This window comes from Mobula birostris, chromosome 9 (assembly GCF_030028105.1).
Source record: "Mobula birostris isolate sMobBir1 chromosome 9, sMobBir1.hap1, whole genome shotgun sequence".
Lineage (NCBI taxonomy): Eukaryota > Metazoa > Chordata > Chondrichthyes > Myliobatiformes > Myliobatidae > Mobula > Mobula birostris.
In genome coordinates, this window is record NC_092378.1 from 30,158,581 (window position 1) to 30,183,651 (window position 25,071).

The window sequence follows — 25,071 nt, forward strand, 5'->3', positions numbered from 1 at the left end:
TGCCCTTCTAGTCCGTGCCGAATGCTACTCTCACCTAGCCCCACTGACCTGCACTCAGCCCGTAACCCTCCATTCCTTTCCTGTCCATATATCTATCCAATTTTTCTTTAAATGATAATATCGAACCTGCCTCTACCACTTCTATTGGAAGTTCGTTCAACACTTACTTCAAGCTCCCCTGTCCTCCCCTGATAATTGACTTATCACTATATTCATGTGAGGAAAATATGCGCTGTGTTTAATATTAAATTCGTTAGATAAACCCTTTTAGAAACGAAATTGAGTGTATTAGCCACTTACCACCTATATTCCGGTCGTGATTAACCCCCCCCGCCCCCCCCCCGTACAGAATCGCCAAAAACGATTTGTAGAAAAAAATCTGCACGTACATGCATGCGCAGGTCACACATGCGCACTGGTGCCGGCGCAAGTCTGCATGGTCATTGTAGTCTCTCTTGAGGTAAACATATTTGACTGCTACTCTTGTCTGCTGGCAACCCTACCCCCCACCACCCCCCGGTTGGCCGGTCTGCAAGAATATTTTCAATAATAAACCGGTCTGTGTTGCAAAAAAGGTTGGCGACCCCTGATTTAGAAGCATAAGCCAACAGTTCTCCAGCGACAGCATTAAAAACGCGTTTCTTAGTTTTCATCTCCTTTCTGTATTTGCTTTAGTCTCTATGACAAAGCAACCTGGATCTTAGACTGACAATGGCAATGTCTGTCCCTGTTCAGCATCTTTGTAGCGTAAAGTTAACAGCATCATCTGCTTTGTGCAGAGAATTTTCAGTCCATGATTCATTGCTTTCCCTTAGACTACACTGTGCTGCAAACTTTAGCTTACTGATTTCTGAAGATTACACTATTCAGATCTTCATATTTGGGTACTTATAAACTATAGGTTCTACTAAACACTCAAAAGCTTGTCCTGGTAAACATGCGTGCCCAATTATATTCAGTCATTTATTTAAATGGAACCTACACTAATATCTTAGCCTAAGATAGTATGAACATCAGTGCTGTGACAACAGGAAATGTTTTTTCCCTAAACTTGCTTCATCTCTATAAGATTGCGAATCTGAGACTGTGCTCTTTTTCTGTGTTTGTTTTGAAGTTGAACTGCAAAATCAGATTGTTGATCAACTGTTCCAAGAACACCAAAAACTTTTTTAAAAAACTTGAATGAGGGTTTAAAAAGGAAATTTATCTCTCTGGTGTATCTTTAGATAAAATCAATTGAGTTCCACAGCTGAAGACTAGAAAATGGTTTGAGAGGCTAAAATAAGAAATGCTGACATAAGAGATTAAAACATCTAGTTTAAAAAAAACCTTGTCTGATCCATACGATTACCCATTTGACATATGTTCGTGTAATATAAAGGAGATGCCTTCTGTGTATTTCTGGATACTATATATTCCACACGGCAGGCTTATTCAGAAAGTCAGAAGGCATGGGATCCAGGGAAGTTTGGCCAGCTGGATTCAGAATTGGCTTGCCTGCAGAAGGCAGAGGGTGGTGGTGGAGGGAGTACATTCAGATTGGAGGATTATGACTAGTGGTGTCCCACAAGGATCAGTTCTGGGACCTCTACTTTTCGTGATTTTTATTAACGACCTGGATGTGGGGGTAGAAGGGTGGGTTGGCAAGTTTGCAGACGACACAAAGGTTGGTGGTGTTGTAGATAGTGTAGAGGATTGTCAAAGATTGCAGAGAGACATTGATAGGATGCAGAAGTGGACTGAGAAGTGGCAGATGGAGTTCAACCCAGAGAAGTGTGAGGTGGTACACTTTGGAAGGGCAAACTCCAAGGCAGAGTACAAAGTAAATGGCAGGATACTTGGTAGTGAGGAGGAGCAGAGGGATCTGGGGGTACATGTCCACAGATCCCTGAAAGTTGCCTCACAGGTGGATAGGGTAGTTAAGAAAGCTTATGGGGTGTTAGCTTTCATAAGACGAGGGATAGAGTTTAAGAGTCGCGATGTAATGATGCAGCTCTATAAAACTCTTGTTAGGCCACATCTGGAGCACTGTGTCCAGTTCTGGTCGCCTCACTATAGGAAGGATGTGGAAGCATTGGAAAGGGTACAGAGGAGATTTACCAGGATGTTGCCTGGTTTAGATAGATAGATATACTTTATTGATCCCGAGGGAAATTGGGTCTCGTTACAGCTGCACCAACCAAGAATGGAGCGTAAATATAGCAATACAAAAACCACAAACAATCAAACAACAAAATGCAAACTATGCCAGATGGAAAATAAGTCCAGGACCAGTCCATTGGCTCAGGGTGTCTGACCCTCCATGGGAGGAGCTGCAAGTTCGATGGCCGCAGGCAGTAACAACCTCCCGTGCCACCCAGTGTTGTATCTCGGTGGAATATGGCCGAAGTCCAACAGTAAAAAGTTCAATATCCGGTCTACAAACACGTTCCTCGATCGTAATATGACCCAGATTGCACCATCTGTTGTTAACCAGAACAGTAAGCACCCAACTCCTTTACGCTTACTGCTCTCGGTGTACTTCTGGTCAGCCCGAATGGTCTGGAAGCCGTCCATGGAGAAGTTTTGATCGGGTATGTCCTCGTGCAGCCCCGTTCCAGTGAAACACATCACACTGCACTCCCGAAATGTTCTCTGACACCTGGCTAGCGCCATGAACTCATCCATTTTATTACCCACCGAACTCCTCTTCTCCATAAGTCTCTGTTGTCTCGACCCGGTCCTCCTTCCTCGACTTTGTGATCCCCCTCTGCATCCTCTGTGTGTTTTCCTCAAGATTTCAGCAGGGGTGTCCACTGCTCTGCTCGCTAAACCGGCAGGCATAAGCGCAAGCAGATGGTCTCTGGAATAAACAATGCGACCATGCTTCTGTCCCGCTAATGAGACGTGTCGGAATGTAACTATTTGCAGTGCTAAAAACCCAAATAAAACACTCTCTACCAGCATGTTAGAGAGTACTTTAGGAAGTATGCATTGTGATCAGAGACTAAGGGAGCTAGGGCTTTACTCATTGGAGAGGAGGAGGACGAGAGGAGACATGATAGAGGTGTACAAGATAATAAGAGGAATAGATAGAGTGGATAGCCAGCGCCTCTTCCTCAGGGCACCACTGCTCAATACAAAGGGACATGGCTTTAAGGTAAGGGTTGGGAAGTTCAAGGGGGATATTAGAGGAAGGTTTTTTACTCAGAGAGTAGTTGGTGCATGGAATGCACTGCCTGAGTCAGTGGTGGAGGCAGATACACTAATGAAGTTTAAGAGACTACTAGACAGGTATATGGAGGAATTTAAGGTGGGGGCTTATATGGGATGCAGGATTTGAGGGTCGGCACAACATTGTGGGCCGAAGGGCCTGTACTGTGCTGTACTATTCTATGTTCTATACTTTTAAGTCCATGGGAAGAAGGCTTAATCACTTCATATTCAGGATGAAGTAGCAAAATGGATTGAACATTGTCTTAGCGGGAGAAGATGGAGAGTGATAGTAGACTATTGTCTCTCTGACTGGAGGTCTGAGACTTGTAGTGTACCACAGGGACCAGTGCTGGGCCTGTTGTTGTTTGTCATCTATATTAAAGATTTAGATGATAACGTGGTAAATTGGATCAGCAAATTTGTGGATGACACCAAAATTGGGGGCATAGCGCTCGGCGAGAAGGGATATCAAAGCTTGCAAAAGAATTTACAACAACTGGGGTAAAAAAGGGCTGAGAAACAGCAGATAGAACTTAATGCAGACAAAATGAGGTGTTGCATTTTGGCAACATAGTATTTACAAAGCGAATGGTAGGGCAATAAAGTGAGCTGTATCTGGGAATAAAGATTCATAATTCCTTGAAAGTGGCATCACAGGTAGACAGGATCATAAAGAGAGCTTTCGGCACATTAACCTGCATAAATCAGAGAATGGAGTACAGGAGTTGGGATGTTATGTTCAGGTTGCACAAGAGGTTCATGAAGCTGAATTTGGAGCATTGTGGGCAGTTCGGATCACTTATTTACAGGATTGATATCAATAAACTTGATAGGGTTCTCAAAATATTTACAAGTGTAAGGGGTTTCTTCTTTTATGTTACTATGAAGGCTTTTTTGTTATGTTATGGTTAAAATGGCTTTTCTGAAATAACTGCAATGTAAGGAGTTCTCTCTCTCTCTGCTTGTTTGGTTATATTATTGATAAGAGAGAGAACGAACCAATTGGGATAGATGTTATTCTTTCTTGTGCGTCTGTAAGCTATTGTTTTCGTGGGTGTTGAGGGAGAAGGCGTGATGGGGACAGAGAGAGTGGACGTAATGCTGTAAGCTGGCCAACGGGACAGACCGGACCGCGAGCGGGAGTCCGAGGCCCAGGGTCTTCGGCGAGGAGAGGAGACGAAGGCAGACTCGTGTGGAGCGTCTGGTCAACCACCGTGGTTGGTCCCAGGCGGTGGGTCAAGGTGGTCGGAGGGGATCGAATGGTGGAAAGAGGACTCCATTAATTGAGCTCCAACTGTTTATGCACGAAGAGATTGAATTTTGATAAGCGTGGCGCCTTTTACTTTCCTTTTATATTTTATCTCTATTAATTACATAGTTCCAGTAAGATCTATAAAGTGTAATCATTTAATCACATATGGTGTATTGTCTGTTATTTGGCGGGGTGGGGTACATCACACAGCCTCCACACAAACTTGATTACCTAGTTTGGCGGGGCCGAAGGCCGCTTCCCCTGGAAGAAAGTGAGTTGAGCGAGCCTGAGGCTTACCGGGGGCTACACAAGAATGTTGCCAGGACTTGGGGATCTGAGATGAGGGAAAGGTTGAATACGTTAGAAGTTTGTGAGAGAATGAGTAAAGGGGTATACAAATTTATGAGGGGTATAGATAGGGCAAATACATGCAGGTTTCTCTCCTAAAGTTGTGTGAGACTAAAAACAGAGGTTACAGGTTTTGGGTGAAAGGTTTAGTATTTAAGGAGAATTTGCAAGGGAACTTCTCTTCACCCAGAGGGTGATGTGAATATGGAACGAGCTTACAACAGAAAGGTTCAATTGCACCAACAGGTACAATTGGATTGGTAGATGGATGAGTGGGGCACGGAAGGCTATGGTCTGGCTGTGTGCTTAGATGGGACTGGGCAAAAAATATCAGGTCAGTTTGAAGGACCTGTTTCCGCACTGCTGTGCTCTATGACCACCACTCCCTCACAGATAAATAGGGATGGACAACAACCATAAGACATAAGAGCAGACTCAGCCCACTGAGTCTGAACCAGCCATTCAGCCCATCAAGCCTGAACCATGGAGAACATACAAACTCCTTGTAGCTGCCAGCGACCCAAGATTGATTTTGCCACTGTCTGTACAGTGTTTGTACATTCTCCCCATGACCGTGTAGGTGTCCCCTGGGTGCTCCAGTTTCCTCCCAAATTCCAAAGTAGTACAGGTTACAGGTTAATTGGTCACACAGCTGTAATTATGGGGCATGGGCTCGTTGGGCTGAAAGGGACTGTATCTCTTAATAAATATTCACCTTAATTTCAAGGAAACTTCAAACTCACAGGAGAATTTTACACTTTATCATGCCGCATTTTTAAAAACATAAAGTGTAGCGGTGCAATAGTAGGAATAATATCCACTTGTGCAGAAAATTTGCCGGCCTCAGTCAAAGTCTAGAAGAGGCTGCATCATCAGTTTTATGATAGTCATGGTAATTAGTCTACATGATAGGAATGCTTCAGATGGAAATCAGCACACAAATAAATTGCCTTTATCCAAAAGCTAATAAAATAACGCCAATAAATTCAATACAGCGGTTTTTTGCATATGAATTCATGAGGGCAAGACACTTCACAATACAAAAGTTTTCTGCTTATAAATGAACTCCCCCTGGTTGGCCAAGTGATTCACTACAGAGTTGAAGTTGTGCCGCTCAAGAGCAAACATTGTATTTTTCAAACAAAAAAAGAGAGACTCTTGAACTTGTGTCTTACTTTGAACCAGATTTCTCACTGGTAATGACAAAAATAAATATTTCCTCTCTACAAGTGTTTGTTCCTTCACACTGGAATTCCTTTAGACATAGGAAAAGCGGCCTTGAGAAAACTGTTGGCAAGCACAGGAGTAGTCACTGTTGTGCTATACCACCACCCCAAATCCCCTGTAGAATACCTATTCATGCTTCTGATCTTGATCCACAGGCACAAGGTCCAATGCCAGGAACAGATCTAATTACCTCAACCACAATTGTTTACAAAAAAGTGCAGGATTAAGAACATCAGGTGCACAATTCAGCACTAGCAACACATTCATATTGGCTGTGAATGCTAGATGCCGAGGGAAAAGTTATCTTGGATCAGGATATGGAGTGAAATCAGACTTCAATCTACTTTATCTCAGGACACAGAGCGACTTGAAGTGCACCAGGAAATGCAAAACATTGTTTCACACTTCAGCAGTTACATTTGTTTTCAGTTAGTTATTTTGTTTCCTTCAAAACTAACAGGAGCAAACTTAGGATGGATCTCCATACATGTTGGAAAAAACAGGAGACTTTAGAATGAAGAAACAAGTGCAAAGAAAATGTACAAATTCCAAGCATAGAAAATAAAATGTTCCACTAATGGTTAGGGATGGGGGTAAGGAAGGGAAATTGCAAAATAATACCAAAATCAAACCACGAACAAGAGGACGATATCCTAAAATTGGAGGTGCAAACTTGAAATGTTGCAATGAGCCAAATCTTTCTGCTACTGCTTCTCCACACAACACCGCCCCCACTCCCAACTCTCTCACACACACCTCATAGCAATTTCTAAACTAAGTAATCTAGTTTTGCCTCCTTATCCAAATCTCTACAGACCCCAAGAAAAAAAAATCAACAAATTTTGGATACTGTAACAAGTCTAACCTGGTGCAGGATCCGATAGAAAATTCTCCAGTGTTATGCCAAGAAACATCACCAAAACTGGGCTCCACTGCTGAACTCCATGTGGAATCTAGCAATGGGATGAACTACAAAGTTAACAATTTATATAATGCCTTTGCAGATGATATTTTGCTCAAATGGTAATAGGAACGATCTCCAAAAGAGGGGGAGAGAAGTTAAATGGAACTCCGGCGCTCAGTGTCAGAACAACTGAAAGCACCTTGGCTAATGGCATGACAAGTACTGGGTTCGCACTAGAAGTCAAGTTTGATGGAACACTGAGCTGTTGAAGGGCTATGGAACTATAGAAATGAGACCAATCAGAGATTTGGAAAAAAAAACACTATTTTAAAAATCAGGACTTTGGGAATTAGGGGTGGCATGATAACACAGCAGATTATGTAATGTTATTATAACATCTGCAACCTAGGTTCAATCTGCTACTGTCTGTAAGGAGATTGCATGTTCTTCCTGTGACACAATGGGTTTCCTTCAGGTCCTTCAGCTTGCTCCCATGTTCCAAAGGCATATAAATTGGTAAGTTAATTGGGTGGCAAGGGCCCACTAAGCCAGTAGGGCCTGATACCATGCAGTATCTTGAAATAAATAGACCAACTGAAAAGCCAAAGGTCACTCCAAAATTGATGACAGAAAACTAGAGCTCTGTGCAGTTTAAGGTTACAAGCAAATTAATTTTGAATAGCTCATGTTCATGAATTGTAAAAGACTACTGAATGTCACTGAACTATTCAAATATAAAAACCACACAGTACATTGTGTACAGTTCTGGTCACCGAATTATAGGAAAAATGTCAACAAAATTGAGAGAGTACAGAGAAGATTTACTAGACTGTTACCTGGGTTTCATCTCCTAAGTTACAGAGAAAGGCTGAACAAGTTAGGTCTTTATTCTTTGGAGCGTAGAAGGTTGAGGGGGGACTTGATAGAGGTATTTAAAATTATGAGGGGGATAGATAGAATTGAAGTGGATAGGCTTTTTCCATTGAGAGTGGGGGAGATTCAAACAAGAGAACATGGGTTGAGAGTTGAAGGGCAAAAGTTTAGGGGTAACATGAGGGGGAACTTCTTTACTCAGAGAGTGGTAGCTGTGCGGAACGAGCTTCCAGCAGAAGTGGTTGAGGCAGGTTCAATGTTGTCATTTAAAGTTAAATTGGATAGCTATAAGGACAGGAAAGGAATGGAGGGTTATGGGCTGAGTGCAGGTCGGTAGGACTAGGTGAGAGTAAGAGTTCAGCATGGACTAGAAGGGCCGAGATGGCCTGTTTCCGTGCTGTAATTGTTATATGGTTATGGTTACATTGGCTCTGAATCTGCATGTCAAACGTTCATTAATCCCCAGGTATACAACTTGAGCAAATGTACAAGATTATTTCAGCTTTACTTTCATCCTAGAATAAAAGGTTGATTAATTAGCATAAATCAACACAATTTCATAAAATTTCTGGTTGTGGAATTAATCCTTGTCCCCAACTACACACAAGGTGATCATTTACCCTTGACGTCCTGAATTTTATTTATCCTATGATGTTCCGAAGAAGGGTCTCAGCCCGAAACGTTGACTGTTCACTCTTTTCCATAGATGTTGCCCCACCTGCTGAGTTCTTCCAGCATCTTGTGTGAGTTGCTTTCTCGTGTTTGTCATTTACCCTTTGTTGCTGAACTAGAAATCGATTGAGTACGTATTTACTGTATTTTAGTACTTTTGGCTCTTGAGGAGGAAGGAGTGCAGCAATAAAACCACTTCTTTTAAAGGTACTTAGAAGAAGCAATTGTTCATTCGCTGAATATTGAAACAAAGTAGTATGGCAATGAAGATGCTTACTAAACTTACAAAATTTCTCATGGGTACAACTTGAGCAACATTAAAAGTTGGCAATAAATAATCTTTAGAGATACAAGGAAGACTGCAGATGCTAGAGATCTGGAACAACACAAGAAACGCTGGAGGAATTCAGCAAGTCTGGCAGCACCTACAGAAGGAAATGAACAGTCAACGTTTTGAGGCAAGACATTTCATCAGGAAAGAAAGAGAGACAGAATGGAAGGGTGGGGGGGAGAGAGAGGAGCATGAACTAGCAGGTGACAGGCGAGTTCAGGTGCAAGGGGGAAGGTAGGCAGATGAGGAAGGGTGGAGAAGTGTGAATGATGTGAGAAGCTGGGAAGTAACAGGTGGTAGAGGCAAAGGGCTGAAGAAGATGGAATCTGATAGGTCAATGGGCCATGGAATAAAGGGAAGGAGGTGGGAACTAGAGAAGGAACATGTGGGTGATGGGCAGGTATGAGTGAGGACAAGAAGTAAAAGGGGTAAGGCAGCCAGAGGGATAAGGAAAACAAAGGGCGCAGGGAGGAGCAGGATACAGAGGGAAATAATTACCAAAAGTTAGAGAAGTCGATGCTTTGTTGCTTGATGAAACAGTCCCCCAATCTGCATTGTGTTTCACTGACGTAGAAGCTGCCACACCAGGAGCACCAGATGCAATAAGTACCACTGACAGATTCATGTATGAAGTGCTACCACAACTCAAAGGACTGTTGAGGGGCCTGAATGGTGATGAGGGGGAAGCGGATGGCCAGGTGTAGCATTTGAGATGGCTGCAATGAGAAGTACATGGAGGGGAACTGGTGGGGGAAGACAAGTGGAAAAGGAGGTCACAGAAAAAGTAGTCCCTGCAAAGCAGAGAGGAGAGCCAAGGGGAACATGTGCCTGGTGGTGGGATCCTATTGGAGATGGCAGAGGTTGGGGAGAATGATATGTTAGGTGTGAAGGCTCGTGGGGTATAGGTGAGGACAAGGGGAAGTCTATCCTTGTTATCTTGGGGAGGGAAGGTGTTGGGGTGAGCGCTGCACTGTTAGCAGTGGAGGGGAAGCTATGTTTGCAGGAAAAGAAAAGTAGGTATTTTAGATGTCATAGAATAGTAAGATTTGTCCTGAGAATGGATGCAGCAGAGACTGAGCAACTGAGAAGGGAATAGCTTCCTTGCAATTGACAGGCTGTCAAGGTAAATATAGAAGACAGCAGGTTTACAAAAGATGTTAGAAGGTAAACCTGTCTTCCGTGTAGAGATGGAGTCAGAGAGACCAAGAGAGGGGAGAGAGTTATCAGAGACAGATCAAGTGAATTTGCAGACACAGCAGATGCTGGTGCCAAAGATGACAAAACTGATAAACTCTGCATGGGTGCACGACGCAGCGCCAATGCAGTCGTCATTGTAGAAGAGAAAGAGTCGAGGAGTGCTGCCAGTGTAGGTTTGGAATGTAGCCAGTGAAAAGGCAGTCTAGCTGCGGCCCATGCAAGTGCCCAGGGTTATACCTTTGATCTGACGAGACAAAAGCAGAAGGTTATGACGGATGAATTCCAGTTCTGCCAGAGGGAGGACCAGAACTGATTTGGTTTGTGGTCAAGAAAGAAGTGGAGAGCCTTGAGACCTTCCTGATGGGGGATAGGTGTCAATAATGACAATGAGGTAGTTAGGGCCAAGGAAATGAAAAGTTGCTGACCTGGTGGACAGCATGTGAAGTGTCATGGCTGTAGGTCTAAACCAAAGGGGACAGAATGGATTTGAGATAAGAGTACAAGTTCTGTAGGGCTTGAGCAGACCTACTAGGGCAGTTAGGCTTGAGAACGCGGAGGGGAAATATCCGGAGGGAATGAAGCAGGTAACAGTGTGGGAGACAATGTCCACCAGAACTCAACAGAACATCCTTTCTCTGCAGGTTTGATGCCAAAGTATGGATGAGTATGGAGAGAGTGCAGGGCAAGTACATTCAGAAGAGTTGACGTTGGAATGGGTGAGGGAAGTGGTAAAGTCAAGACGGTTAATGTCCCATCAGTAATAAGAGATTACAAGATTCAGAACAGGCTGAAGACCTTCTTTTAAGGCAGAAGAAGGAGTCATTGGTGGGGAATGAGGACATCTTGCCAAAGAAAATAGGCCCAGAGATGGAGGGAATGGAAAAAGAGCTCAGTATCCTAGCGGGCACAGAACTTCTTGAGATGTTGGTGTACGGTTCGGAGGTGAGTGCCCTGCTGAAATAGAACATACTGCCTCAGAGAGGGCAAGGTTGGAGGGCATAGAAAGTTGAAGACATGGCAGAGGTTGAAGCTGGGATCAGGAGTGGGGGGCAGGCTGGAGCAATCAGAGGAGGGTGGAAGGTTAAAGAGGTCAGGCAAAGTGAGATCACAGGAAGAGGGTGGCTCAGAGGACTGAAGGGGTTACAAGGGATAGGGGGAAGTGCGAGAAATGGCAGTGGGTAGGGAGTGTTGGAGCATTAGGACCCAGTGGCACCACGAGAACTCTCGGACTGGAGGTGACATCACCTGCTGTTGGAGCCGTCTGGGATCGAGGTCCGGTTCAGCAGGGATGGAATCAGGACTGGAGGCACTGCAGAGCCTTTTGATTCTTGGAGCTACCACAACATAGTCCTGACGAAGGGTCTTGGCCCGAAACGTCGACTGTACCGCTTCCTAGAGATGCTGCCTGGCCTGCTGCATTCACCAACAACTTTGATGTGTATTGCTTGAATTTCCAGCATCTGCAGAATTCCTCGTAACCACATAGATATCGTCATGTTATCTCACTGGACATTGTACTCAAGAGCATGAGCCACACTTCACAGAGCCCATTACAGCAACTGTTAACCAGACAGAAGACCTGAGTTAACAATCAACTCAATGCTGGCCAGTTTGAATGGGCAGTTCACAATTCATTGGTGATCCAGAGTTTCCCATCTAACTGAAGATAACTATAAATCAATGCTGTAAAATTGGTCTACTATTTTACATGCTGAAAAGTTGTTTATTATCTACACTCATCATTCAATGAGTAGAATGTTGAATCGTACAGCACAGGAAGAAGCCCTTCAACCAACAATGTTGTACCAAATTAACTAAGTACCTACCTCAACTAATCCCTCCTGCCTGTACAATATTCATATCCAAAATTATTGGCACATTCATGTAACAGCCATTTAAACACCTCCACCACATTTGCCTCCTCCTCCACCACTCCTGGCATGTTCAACTTTCTGTGTAAAAAAAAAAATTGCCCTATGCATCTCCTTTGTACTTACCCCCACTCACCTTAAATGCATTCCATCTAGTATTAGACATTTCAACTCTGGGAAAAAGATAAGGGCCGTTTATAGTATCAATGCCTGGCATAACTTTATAAACTTTTATCAAATGTCCCCTCAACCTCTACAGCTTCGGAGAAAATAACACAAATTTATCCAACTTCTCCTTATAGGATATCCCCTCTAATCCACACAGCATCGTAGTAAACCTCTTCTGCCCTCTCTCCAAAGCCTCGACACCCTAATGAGTCTAATGGAATGACCAGAGCTGAATGTAATACTTCAGATGTGGTCTAACTAGAGCTTTATAAAGCTGCAACAACTTCAAGATATCCTTGAACAGGAAACAATTGCCTGAGCACAATAAAAATCTGACCAAAACAACAATATTCAGTGTGTTAAGAGTATGAATGTATTATTGAAAGGATAGATTAATTGATTTCCTTGTGACCAACACAAGTATTCATTGTGCATTTGTTACATAGTAAAATATTCTAAGATGAGTTATTAATCAACATTTGACTTCAGCCACTCAAGATGATTTAGGAGCAGAAGGCCAAAATATTTGTTGAAAGGAACATGTAAAGACTGACACAAAGGAGAGAAAGGACAGAGTAGTGGCTTCGGGACTGAACAACATTAGAGCAATACAAGAGATGATGGAGGATCTCAGCAGGTCAGGCATCCTCTGAGGAGCAAAATGAACAGTTGGCAGTTTGGGTTGAGACCCTTCATCCAGGCTGCAGAAAGACGGATTCCAGATAAAAGATCTCAACCAGAAATGTTGTCTGCCCTTTTTCCTCTATAAATGCTGCCTGAGCTACTGAGTTCCTTCAGCAACTTGTGGTCTGCACCTGATTCCAGCATCTGTAATCTATTGTCTCCAAAGCTTTGGACTTTGCCAACTGAAAGGTCAAAGAACAAACATGGAGCGATTAAATGGGGATAAGCTAGAGATAAAAATGAAAAAGTCTAGCTATTTCAGAGTCATAAGAAATTAAGAGTCAGGTTGGATCAAGCACGTGAAAGGATTGAAAATTTTAAAACCAACACACTGCCTAATAGGGAGCCAATACAAATCCAAAAATAAAATCACAGCATTAGTGGGTGAACAGAACTTAATAAAGTGAAGAGACAGCAAGAGACTTCTGTAGGACATCAAGGACATTAGAGAGGCAAAGAGGAAAAAGTGTGGTTATAAGACCATAAGACATAGGAGCAGAATTAGGCCACTTAGCCTCATCGTGTCTGCTTCACCAGTCCATCGTGGCTGATTTATTATCCCTCAGAACCTGTTCTACTTTCTCCACATAACCTTTGATACCATTACTAATCAAGAACATAGAATAGTACAGCACGGTACAGGCTCTTCGGCCCACAATATTGTGCTGACCCTCAAACCCTGCCTCCTATATAAGCCCCCACACTAGAATCCTCCATATACCTGTCTAGTAGTCTCTTAAATTTCACTAGTGTATCTGCCTCCACCACTGACTCAGGCAGTGCATTCCACGCACCAACCACACTCTGAGTTAAAAAATCTTCCTCTAATATCCCCCTTGAACTTCCCACCCCTTACCTTAAAGCCATGTCCTCTTGTATTGAGCAGTGGTGCCCTGGGGAAGAGGTGCTGGCTATCCACTCTATCTATTCCTCTGATTATCTTGTACACCTCTATCATGTCTCCTCTCATCCTCCTTCTCTCCAAAGAGTAAAGCCCTAGCTCCCTTAATCTCTGATCATAATGCATACTTTCTAAACCAGGCAGCATCCTGGTAAATCTCCTCTGTACCCTTTCCAATGCTTCCACATCCTTCCTATAGTGAGGTGACCAGAACTGGACACAGTGAACTGGACACAGTACTCCAAGTGTGGCCTAACCAGAGTTTTATAGAGCTGCATCATTACATCGCAACTCTTAAACTCTATCCCTCGACTTATGAAAGCTAGCACCCCATAAGCTTTCTTAACTACCCTATCCACCTGAGAGGCAACTTTCAGGGATCTGTGGACATGTACCCCCAGATCCCTCTGCTCCTCCACACTACCAAGTATCCTGCCATTTACTTTGTACTCTGCCTTGGAGTTTGTCCTTCCAAAGTGTACCACCTCACACTTCTCTGGGTTGAACTCCATCTGCCACTTCTCAGCCCACTTCTGCATCCTATCAATGTCTCTCTGCAATCTTTGACAATCCTCTACACTATCTACAACACCACCAACCTTTGTGTCGTCTGCAAACTTGCCAACCCACCCTTCTACCCTCACATCCAGGTCATTAATAAAAATCACAAAAAGTAGAGGTCCCAGAACAGATCCTTGTGGGACACCACTAGTCACAATCCTCCAATCTGAATGTACTCCCTCCACCACCACCCTCTGCCTTCTGCAGGCAAGCCAATTCTGAATCCACCTGGCCAAACTTCCCTGGATCCCATGCCTTCTAACTTTCTGAATAAGCCTGCCGTGTGGAACCTTGTCAAATGCCTTACTAAAATCCATATAGATCACATCCACTGCACTACCCTCATCTATATGCCTGGTCACCTCCTCAAAGAACTCTATCAGGCTTGTTAGACACGATCTGCCCTTCACAAAGCCATGCTGACTGTCCCTGATCAGACCATGATTCTCTAAATGCCTATAGATCCTATCTCTAAGAATCTTTTCCAACAGCTTTCCCACCACAGACGTAAGGCTCACTGGTCTATAATTACCTGGACTATCCCTACTACCTTTTTTGAACAAGGGAACAACATTCGCCTCCCTTCAATCCTCCAGTACCATTCCCGTGGACAACGAGGACATAAAGATCCTAGCCAGAGGCTCAGCAATCTCTTCTCTCACCTCGTGGAGCAGCATGGGGAATATTCCGTCAGGCCCCGGGGACTTATCTGTCCTAATGTATTTTAACAACTCCAACACCTCCCCTCCCTTAATATCAGCATGCTCCAGAACATCAACCTCACTCATATTGTCCTCACCATCATTAAGTTCCCTCTCATTGGTGAATACCAAAGAGAAGTATTCATTGAGGACCTCGCTCACTTCCACAGCCTCCAGGCACATCTTCCCACCTTTATCTCTAATCCGTCCTACCTTCACTCCCGTCATCCTTTTTTTCTTCACATAATTGAAGAATGCCTTGGGGTTTTCCCTTTACCCTACTCGCCAAGGCCTTCTCATGCCCCCTTCTTGATCTTCTCAGCCCCTTCTTAAGCTCCTTTCTTGCTTCCCTATATTCCTCAATAGACCCATCTGATCCTTGCTTCCTAAACCTCATGTATGCTGCCTTCTTCCACCTGACTAGATTTTCCACCTCACTTGTCACCCATGGTTCCTTCACCCTACCATTCTTTATCTTCCTCACCGGGACAAATTTATCCCTTACATCCCGCAAGAGATCTCTAAACATCGACCACATGTCCATAGTACATTTCCCTGCAAAAACATCATCCCAATTCACACCCACAAGTTCTAGCCTTATAGCCTCATAATTTGCCTTTCTCCAATTAAAAATTTTCCTGTCCTCTTTGATTCTATCCTTTTCCATGATAATTATAAAGGCCAGGGAGCGGTGGTCACTGTCCCCCAGGTGCTCACCCACTGAGAGATCTGTGACCTGACTCGGTTCATTACCTAGTACTAGATCTAGTATGGCATTCCCCCTGGTCGGCCTATCCACATACTGTGACAGGAATCCACCCTGGACACACTTAACAAATTCTGCCCCATCTAAACCCTTGGAACTAATCAGGTGCCAATCAATATTAGGGAAGTTAAAGTCACCCATGATAAGAACCCTGTTATTTTTGCACCTTTCCAAAATCTGCCTCCCAATCTGCTCCTCTGTATCTCTGCTGCTACCAGGGGGCCTATAGAATACCCCCAGTAGAGTAACTGCTCCCTTCCTGTTCCTGACTTCCACCCATATTGACTCAAAAGAGGATCCTGCTACATTACCCACCCTTTCTGTAGCTGTAATAGTATCCCTGACCAGTAATGCTACCCCTCCTCCCCTTTTTCCGCCCTCTCTATCCCTTTTAAAGCACTGAAATCCAGGAATATTGAGAATCCATTCCTGCCCTGGTGCCAGCCAAGTCTCTGTAATGGCCACTACATCATAATTCCATGTATGTATCCAAGCTCTCAGTTCATCACCTTTGTTCCTGATGCTTCTTGTATTGAGGTACACACATTTCAGCCCTTCTACCTTACTGTCTTTACACCGTTTATTCTGCTTCTCTTTCCTCAAAGCCTCTCTGTATGTTAGATCTGGCTTTACTCCATGCACTTCTTTCACTGCTCTATCGCTCTGGGTCCCATCCCCCTCACAAATTAATTTAAACCCTCCTGAACCATGCTAGCAAACCTACCTGCAAGGATATTGCTCCCCCTCAAATTCAAGTGCAACCCATCCAAGCTGTACAGGTCCCATCTTCGCCAGAAGAGATCCCAATGATCCAAAAATCTAAAACCCTGCTCCCTGCACCAACTCCTCAGCCACACATTCAACTGCCATCTCCTCCAATTCTTACCATCACTGTCACGTAGCACTGGCAGTGATCCTGAGAACGTCACCCTTGAGGTCCTGTTCTTCAGCCTTCTGCCTAATTCCAGAAACTCACACTTCAGGACCTCATCCCTCTTCCTGCCTATGTCGTTGGTCCCAACATGTATCACGACTTCTGGTTGCTTTCCCTCTCGTACCAGGATATCGTGCACCCGTCAGAGACATCCCCGGACCCTTAATCAACCTCTGTTTTAAATATACTCATGTGGCAGCCAGTGCGATCATGTTTGCTGTTGTGTGCTGGGGCAGCAGGCTGAGGGTAGCAGACACCATCAGAATCAACAAACTCATTCATAAGGCCAGTGATGTTGTGGGGATGGAACTGGACTCTCTGACAGTGGTGTCTGAAAAGAGGATGCTGTCCAAGTTGCATGCCATCTTGGTCAATGTCTCCCATCCACTACATAATGTACTGGGTGGGCACAGGAGTACATTCAGCCAGAGACTCATTCCACCGAGATGCAACACAGAGCGTCATAGGAAGTCATTCCTGCCTGTGGCTATGAAATTTTACAACTCTTCCCTTGGAGGGTCAGACATCTTGAGCCAATAGGCTGGTCCTGGACTTATTTCCTGGCATAAGTTACATATTACTACTTAACTATTTATGGTTCTATTACTATTTATTATTTATGGTGCAACTGTAATGAAAACCAATTTCCCCCGGGATCAACAACCCTCTGTGACAAAGAATTCAACAGGTTAATTTTCCCCTGGCTAAACAAATTTCTCCTTCGCTCTGTTCTATAAGGACGTCCTTCCAGTCTGAGGCTATGACCTTTGGTCCTAGACTCTCCCACTATAGGTAACAACCTCTTCACTTCCACTGCATCTCTGCCTTTCTATGTTCAATAGGGTTCAATGAGATACCCACAAATAAATATGTTGCAAGGTTACAAACGCACGAGGGCTTCTTCAAATGATGAGCTAAGGGTAGAGGTAACCCAGACATAATGGGAATATATTGCCCAAAGATCATCTCTGTTGTCAAATATGGCAATGAGTTAGTAAACTATTCCGTTCAGTATGACAGTTGTCAGGGACAGGGCAGTTGGATGGATCAGAATTCAAATCATAGACGTCAGCTGCGTCTTCTCATAGTTATTTAAACTACAACTACTGTCTGGTAGCTCAAAAATCAGAAAAGGTTAAGCAAGTTGCACAGTTTCGTCTGAATCTTCGGGCACAGGACATTTGCGTTAAAAGTGCCCAGTGCAACGCAACTCAAAACTATTTGCATCGCAACTTTTTAACCACTCCAAATAGAGGCTGCCGGAAGATCTTTCTGTATGGATCAACTTTCCGCGAAAGATAGCGGGTAATCCATCATCGAAATTTCTGTTTTACAAAAGAAAAGTTGTATTTCCAAGAGAACTCGAGAAACTAAGTTGAATTAATTGAAATGCTTTCTCTTCCAAAGCAAACGAAGTAGTGAGCCTCCACAAATAACACACATTTGCCTGCCAGGCGCGTTTTGTTTCTGCAGAGTTCGTCCTCTGAGGAGATATATCTGACTGGAAATGTTGAGCCAAGACCAAGCGAGCCGCTAAGAATGGTGCGCAGGCTTCGGCCGGAGCCGCGTTCCAACTCCGCACGCACCGGGTAAACGCAGCGCCAGCATTGTCCCATTGTGTGGGGCCGGCACAAGCATGGACACTCAAACTGTGATTTACAACCGACTCCGAACCTAACCGAGTGGAACCCATTTTACCTAGAGTATAACCGAACACTTGCAAATACAGTAATAACAAGTGAGAGACTACATGCAAACGCCATTTTCCACATCGAATTGTCGACGGTAAAGATTTTTTTCCAGTCAGACATAACTGGCTTTTTTTTAAACACCACGCATTTCTGGGCCACAGTTAAGGCCGATGCTCGGTTTATTTTGCTTCCTTACCGCGATAAGGACTGGAGGCGCCGCTCCTCCTCCACTCGCTCGAAGCTACGAACTCCAGGTAAGCAGCCCAAACTCCCAGCCCGAGAATCACCACAAACACCAGCACCTTAAAGTGTTTCCGAATCTTCTTAACGGGGAAGAGGAGCATTATCCTCATGGGTACAAAATGCGTAGAAAGCAATATCTGTTCTCGTGTAATGCTATGTCCCTGCCGGCGGCTCGGGCTGCGACGTTCAACGCGGGCTCCCGCGCGGCTTCTAACTCATTTAACAAAGTGAGCGTCCTCGACCAAGCCTGGGCGGGCGGAGGGAGGGAACACACCCATTCGACGTACAACTCGCTACATCCCGGTTTCGCCGGCTGCTTCTTCGTCGCTTTTGCATTCACTCCGGGGCAATGTTTCCCTTTTAATGGAGAGGGGGGGAAAAATTACGGGGAGGATCTTCCGATAAGGTGTTCGCAAAGCTCTCCAACACCGTGGCTTATGCTGACATACTCAGTGCTACCAGGAGGTGGGGAACGAGAGAGAGAAAAAATAAAACCCTTTCCCCTTAACCTTTCTGCAAGGTAACCATTCAATCAGGGCTAAGACAATTATTTCTGATGCACTAAAATCACAACTGCTCAGTCTGTTCCTTAAAGTTGTCTGTGGCATCATGGTATCCAAGTTTTGTTTTGTCGATTTAGCAGCCTTTGTTACTCAGCAATCAAAGTGCATTAAGTTACTGTAAACTTCTGGATAATTATTGATTTATGATCACCTATTTCTACTTGCTATCCTTGTTAAATTATTCAGAATGTTGACATAATTTTTCAGCTGCAGCGGGCGAAACTTTACTTTGGGATATTTTTAAAGTACAGTTATTGGTAATGCTTTTAACGTTCAGCCTGAGTAATAATGTTACTCCTGAAGAAGCGTGGCACGAAACGTCGACTGTTTATTCATTTCCATAGATGCTGCATGACCTGCTGAGTTCCTCCAGCTTTGTGTGTGGATGTGTGTGGCTTTGGATTTCCAGCATCTGCAGACCTTCTCGTGTTAATAACTTTAATTTTTTAAAAATTTGTTCAGAGAGCATAGGTCTGCTTTATCCATCATGCCATTTTGGTGACTAAGTAAATAGCCCCCTCTTTGGTTTGTGTAATGTTCTTGCATCTGGCTGTCATTTTTGTGTCAGTGCTACAGACGAGGCTTACTATTGACCATGCCAAAATGCAGAGTGGATGTGGTTTGACCACTGGAATACAGTGTGAAGTTGTGCACTTCCATTGCACAAAAATAGAAAAGTATTTATTTCGATGGTGAAAGATTGAAATAAATTGGTGTTCAGAAGTGAGTTTTAAACTGTCTGTTCTCTCCCAGACTGCTGTAATTGTCCTCTAGTAATTATTTATCCTCACTTCCCACTCTTCCCTCTCAACACGTCTGAGCTAGAATTTTTCTAATTTTCTGTTGCCTTCTGTTTCACCACTATCAATTCAATTCTATTCATCCCTCTTCCCCATGTCTGAAAAATAGCTTCTTCCTAATCTGAAAGTGTCTTTTTATTCATTTGAATCTTTCTCACTTATTCCTGCTCCTGCAATATTCTAAATTAATCTTTTGAATATCTTTAATGCACTTAAATATCATTTTATGAGTTCCATAGACAATAAAGGCCACATTTTGTCTGTGTATTCTGATCCTTGGGATTTGTCTTCTCTCCAGTGTTTAAAAACCAGAAGTACACATTGTGCTGCTGCAAGATGTGAAACAAGGGCACCCAAGTAACCTTTTACACTTCGGCTGGAGAGTTCATAGGTAGATATATACTTTATTGATTGGAAAGGAAATTACAGTGTCACAGTAGCATTACAAGTGCATAGATATATAAATATTAGCAGAGAAGTAAGAAAGAATAAAAATAAGTTACTTCAAACAGTCTTAACAGGAGGGGTTATCACTTCCCCGGCTGTAGGTTGGCTCATTATAGACCCTAATGGCCGAGGGTAAAAATGACCTCATATAGCACATTTTGGAGCAGTGTAGTTGTCTTAGTCTATTACTAAAAGTGCTCCTCCATTAAGGCACAGTGGCATACAGAGGGTGAGAAACATTGTCCAGATTTGCCAGGATTTTCCATAGGGTCCTTTGTTCTACCTCAGCCTCCAGTGTGTCCAGTTTGACACCTATAATAGAGCCAGCCTTTCTGATCAGTTTATTGAGTTTGTTGGCATCACCCGAATTGATGCCATTGCCCCAACACACTACTGCATAGAAAGTTGTACTGGCAACCGCAGACTGGTAGAACATGTGAAGGAGAGGCCTGCATACTCTAAATGACCTCAATCTCCTCAGACAGTAGAGGTGACTCTGGCCCTTCTTGTACACAGCCTCTGTGTTGGTGCTCCACTCAAGTTTGTCATCCAGGTACTTGCAGGTACTCATTACATCTACATCCCCACCACCGATAGTAACAGGGAGCGATGCAGGCTTAGTCTTCCTAAAGTGCATCACCATCTCTTTTGTCTCACTAATGTTGAGCTGCAGATGATTCAGCTTGCACTATTTGACAAAGTCCTCCACCAGGGCCCTGTATTCATCCTCCCATCCTCTCTTTATACACCCATCTATTGCTGAGCTATCAGAGAATTTCTGCAGATGACATGACTCAGTGTTGTACCTAAAGTCTGAGGTATACAGGGAAAACAGGAAGGGAGCCAATATCGTTCCTATGGGGCCCCAGTGCTGCTTATAGTCATGTCTGACACATGCACATCTTGGTGAATTTTCTTTTTGTAGTGGAAACCTTTTGTCTATTCTAAGCTATGATGCAGCCAGATCAATATACCCTCCACTACACATCAATAGAAGTTTGTCAATGTTTTAGATGTCAGGCCAAATCTTCACAAACTCCTAAGGAAGTAGAGGCACTGCCATGCTTTCTTCACAATTGCAATTACGTGCTTGGCCCAGAACAAGACCTCTGAAATAATAACACCAAGAAATGTAAAGTCGCTGACCATCTCCACCTCTGATCCTCCAATGAAGACTGGCTCATGGACCTCTGGTTTCCTCCTCCTGAAGTCAATAATCAGCTCCTTGGTCTTGCTGACATTGAGTAAGAGGTTGTTGTTATGGCACCACCAGTCAGATTTTCAATCTCCCTGCTACATGCTGATTCATCGCCACATTTGACTCAGCCTCCAACAGTGGTATGATCCGCAAACTTGATTATGGCATTGAAACTGTGCTTAGCCACACAGTCATAGGTGTAAAGCAAATAGAGCAGGGGGCTAAGCACACAATATTGTCATGCACCTGTGCTGATGGAGATTGTGGAGGAGATGTTGCCAATCAGAACTGGCTGGGGTCTGCAAGTGAGAAAATCAAGGATCCAATTGCAAAAGGAGGCATTGAGGCCAAGGTCTTGAAGCTTATGATTAGTTCGATGGGATGATGCTATTAAATATTGAACTGTAGTCAACAAAAGCATCACAATCGATGCATCTTTGCTGTCCAGAGTTGAGTGAAGAGCCAACGACATGGCATCTGCTATTGACCTGTAGTGCTTGTAAGTAAATTGGAGCAGATCCAAGTCACTTCTCAGGCAGGAATTGATTTGTTTCATCACTAACCCCTCAAAGCACTTCATCACTGTTGATGTAAGGGGACTGTGTGTCCTCATAATCATAAGTGCTACTGGATGATAGCCATTGAGGTACGTTACCACATTCTTCTTGGGCACCGGTATAACTGAAGCCTTGTTGAAGCAGGTGATACCTCAGACTGCTGAAGTGAGAGGTTAGAGATCTCAGTGGACACTCCAGCCAGTTATTCACCACAGGTCCCATTAGATTTAATTGCAAAGAGTATTCTTTGTATGGAATTTTGATAAAACCCTATTTAATGCTAGGAATATTCTGCCTCTTTATATCTTTCAAAAAAACACAAACAATACAGTTCCTTAAGGTTAACTGAAATGCTGTTATAAAGCACAGTGACGAAACATCCGTGCACATCTGTACTCACATCATTCTGCAGACACGTAATAGAGAGCATCCCGACAAACTGCATCAGAGCAGGATACAGAAACTGCACTGCAGTGGATGGGTAGGCTTTACAACAGGTAATCAAACTGTCCAGCTCATCACCGGTAGCGGCCTACCCTCCAACAGGGACAAGTATACGGAAAGGTGCCGAGAAGGACAAGTAATATCATGATGGATCCCACCCACCCACTCATGGAAAGTTTGTCCCACTCCCATCAGGAAGGAGGCTACTTTGCACCAACACCAGGTCCACTGCACTCAAAACCAGTTACTTACCCCAAGCAGGATTACTCTACCCACTAACCCACCCCTCCACACCCCCCACCACCACTACTTTATCACTTCCTGTCAGTCACCTTATGTACAGACATCACTGAGCCTAGCATCTCTTTATAGACATACAATCAGTCTATTTACATAAACTATCTTACATATTTATATTCATTACATTTTAAAATTATTACTGTGTTCTCTATCTTAGTGATCCAGAGTAACAATTATTTTGTTTGCCTTTACACTTGTGGACTGGAAATGATATTAAGCAGCCTTGAAACTTGAATCCCCGAAAACCAAAAAAAAAACTTTATGGTTTATTCTTCTGCCTTAGCTATCCATTACCCTCTCCTGAAACTTTCCTTGCAACTAAAAGTATTGTAAACTGTCTTTTTTCCCCAGGTCGGGTGTCAAACAGCCCTTCCCAGTACAGCAGTAATTCGCGTGCATTTCTTCCAATCTAGTCTACTGCATTTGGTGCACAAAATGTGGCATCTCTGCTAGAGAAGCCAAACAGTTTGGATGACCTCCAATCAACCTGCGAGAATAATCTTGGGCTTGCAATCTATCTGTCACTTTAAGAACCCAGTCTTGTCGCATTCTGACTTCTCGTTCTTTAGACTCCAACACTGTTCCAATAAAACTGAATGAAATTTTGAGAAACAGTATTTTTATCCCACCTCAGCACACTAGGACTCATTATCGAATTCAACAATTTCAGGTCATCAGTTTGTGCTACAGCGGGCTGGTTCTGATATAAAGCCACGCTCCTGTAACATTAACTCCATTTCCATGGATGCTGCCTGACCTTCTGTGTATTTGTTTCATTACAGATTTCTAGCAGCTGTTCTGTTGTGCATCTTACAGTTCCAGCATGTGGCTGTGCACTTTCTCTTCAAATACCTGTGTTCTTCAATGAACCAAACAGATCCGAAAGCATTGTGTAAATGTGTTTAGGGTCAATTTCCTGAATATCTTGTTAGGTGGCTATTTTATTTAGTAATCACTGCTATGAAGCATCAACATGTTCTGTTAACAGTGCTACATAAGTACAACTTGTTCATAATGATTAGCCCATTGCTCTACTCTCTCTACACTTATGACTGTATTGCTAGGTACAGCTCAAATGCCACCTCTAAGTTCACTGATGACAGGATCTCAGATAGTGATGAGGAAGCTTACAGGAGCAAGACAGAGTGAAACTAAGGAACTGATTGTGGATTTCAGGAAAGGAAATTCAGGCGAACACACGCCAATCCTCATTGAGGGTCACAGTGGAAAACGGTTGGTTTGGCATCAATATCTCAGGGGATCTATTTTGGGCTCAATACATAAAAAAGTATGCCAGTGGCTATATAGTTAGGAGTTTAGAGAGAGTTGGTATGTCACCAAAGACACTTCAAATTTTTACACATATACATGAAGAGGAGAAATGGAACAGGGAGGTCAAAGACAGTTGAAGGGCTGAATTTCAGAACGCAGAATAAAGAAGCAGTGACAAAATTGGTATGTCTGACGCATCACATCACCACCTGGTATAGAGGCTCCAATATACAAGATTGTAAGAGCTGCCGAGCATCATAGACTCATCCAGTTTCATCATAGGCACAAGCCTTCCTGCCATTCTAACGTATGTGTCTTGCAATGTAATGCTGACACAAAACAAATTTCACGACACATGTTGGTGATAATAAACCTGGATTTGTTTCTGGTTTTGATCTCTTCGTTCCTATTTCATGAACGCTTTTTTATATAAATTAGTGGAATTGACATTTTTGTGTCATTTTCCTCCATAGAACTTGTACATTTGATGTTGTTATTTCAGAAACAGATCTGCCATTCAGAGCATAACTACTTGTTCTTTTCTGTTGTTTGCAATCTGATCACTCTGAACTGTTTCTAATGTATGTGTTATGTAAACTAGGAAACCCAACAAGAATCTGGAATATATAAACTAGTTTAGACTGACCTTATGCCCTTGTCTGTCAATGATTGGGCTTTAAAATTCACTTTCCTAACTTCAGATACACAATATTGTCACTGCTTCTTTATTCTGAGTTCTGAAATTTAGCCCTTTGACTCTCTTTGACCTCCCTGTTCCATTTCTGGCCATGTGCACGTACTTGATTTTCTTTACTCCACCAGAGATATCCTGACCTTCAGGTGATAGGTGCCATGAGCTTTACATCTCCATTCTGAATCTCTCAAACCTTTTTCCTCAATTGAAATGTCCCTTGAAACCTACTTCACCTGACCCCAAATCCTCAGTAAGAAATGTCCTTTGTTATTATGCT

At 43.4% G+C, this 25,071-nt stretch overlaps 1 protein-coding gene across 4 annotated transcripts in view; it reads right to left on the minus strand.

Annotated features, from left to right (window-relative positions):
- b4galnt3b (beta-1,4-N-acetyl-galactosaminyl transferase 3b) overlaps nucleotides 1-18,823 on the minus strand; it is a 163,378-nt gene extending 144,555 nt beyond the window's left edge. For 2 of the 4 annotated variants that reach the window (XR_011887135.1, XM_072267698.1), the window contains exon 1: nucleotides 18,473-18,819. Coding sequence is in view for 3 of the 4 variants with exons in the window: in XM_072267698.1 (XP_072123799.1) it covers nucleotides 18,473-18,629 (157 nt within the window). In the remaining variant the exon portion in view is untranslated. Of the gene's footprint in view, nucleotides 1-18,472 lie in introns of all 4 variants that reach the window. The other 2 variants (XM_072267699.1, XM_072267700.1) reach the window with 2 other exon arrangements.
- Nucleotides 18,824-25,071: the final 6,248 nt, after the last annotated feature.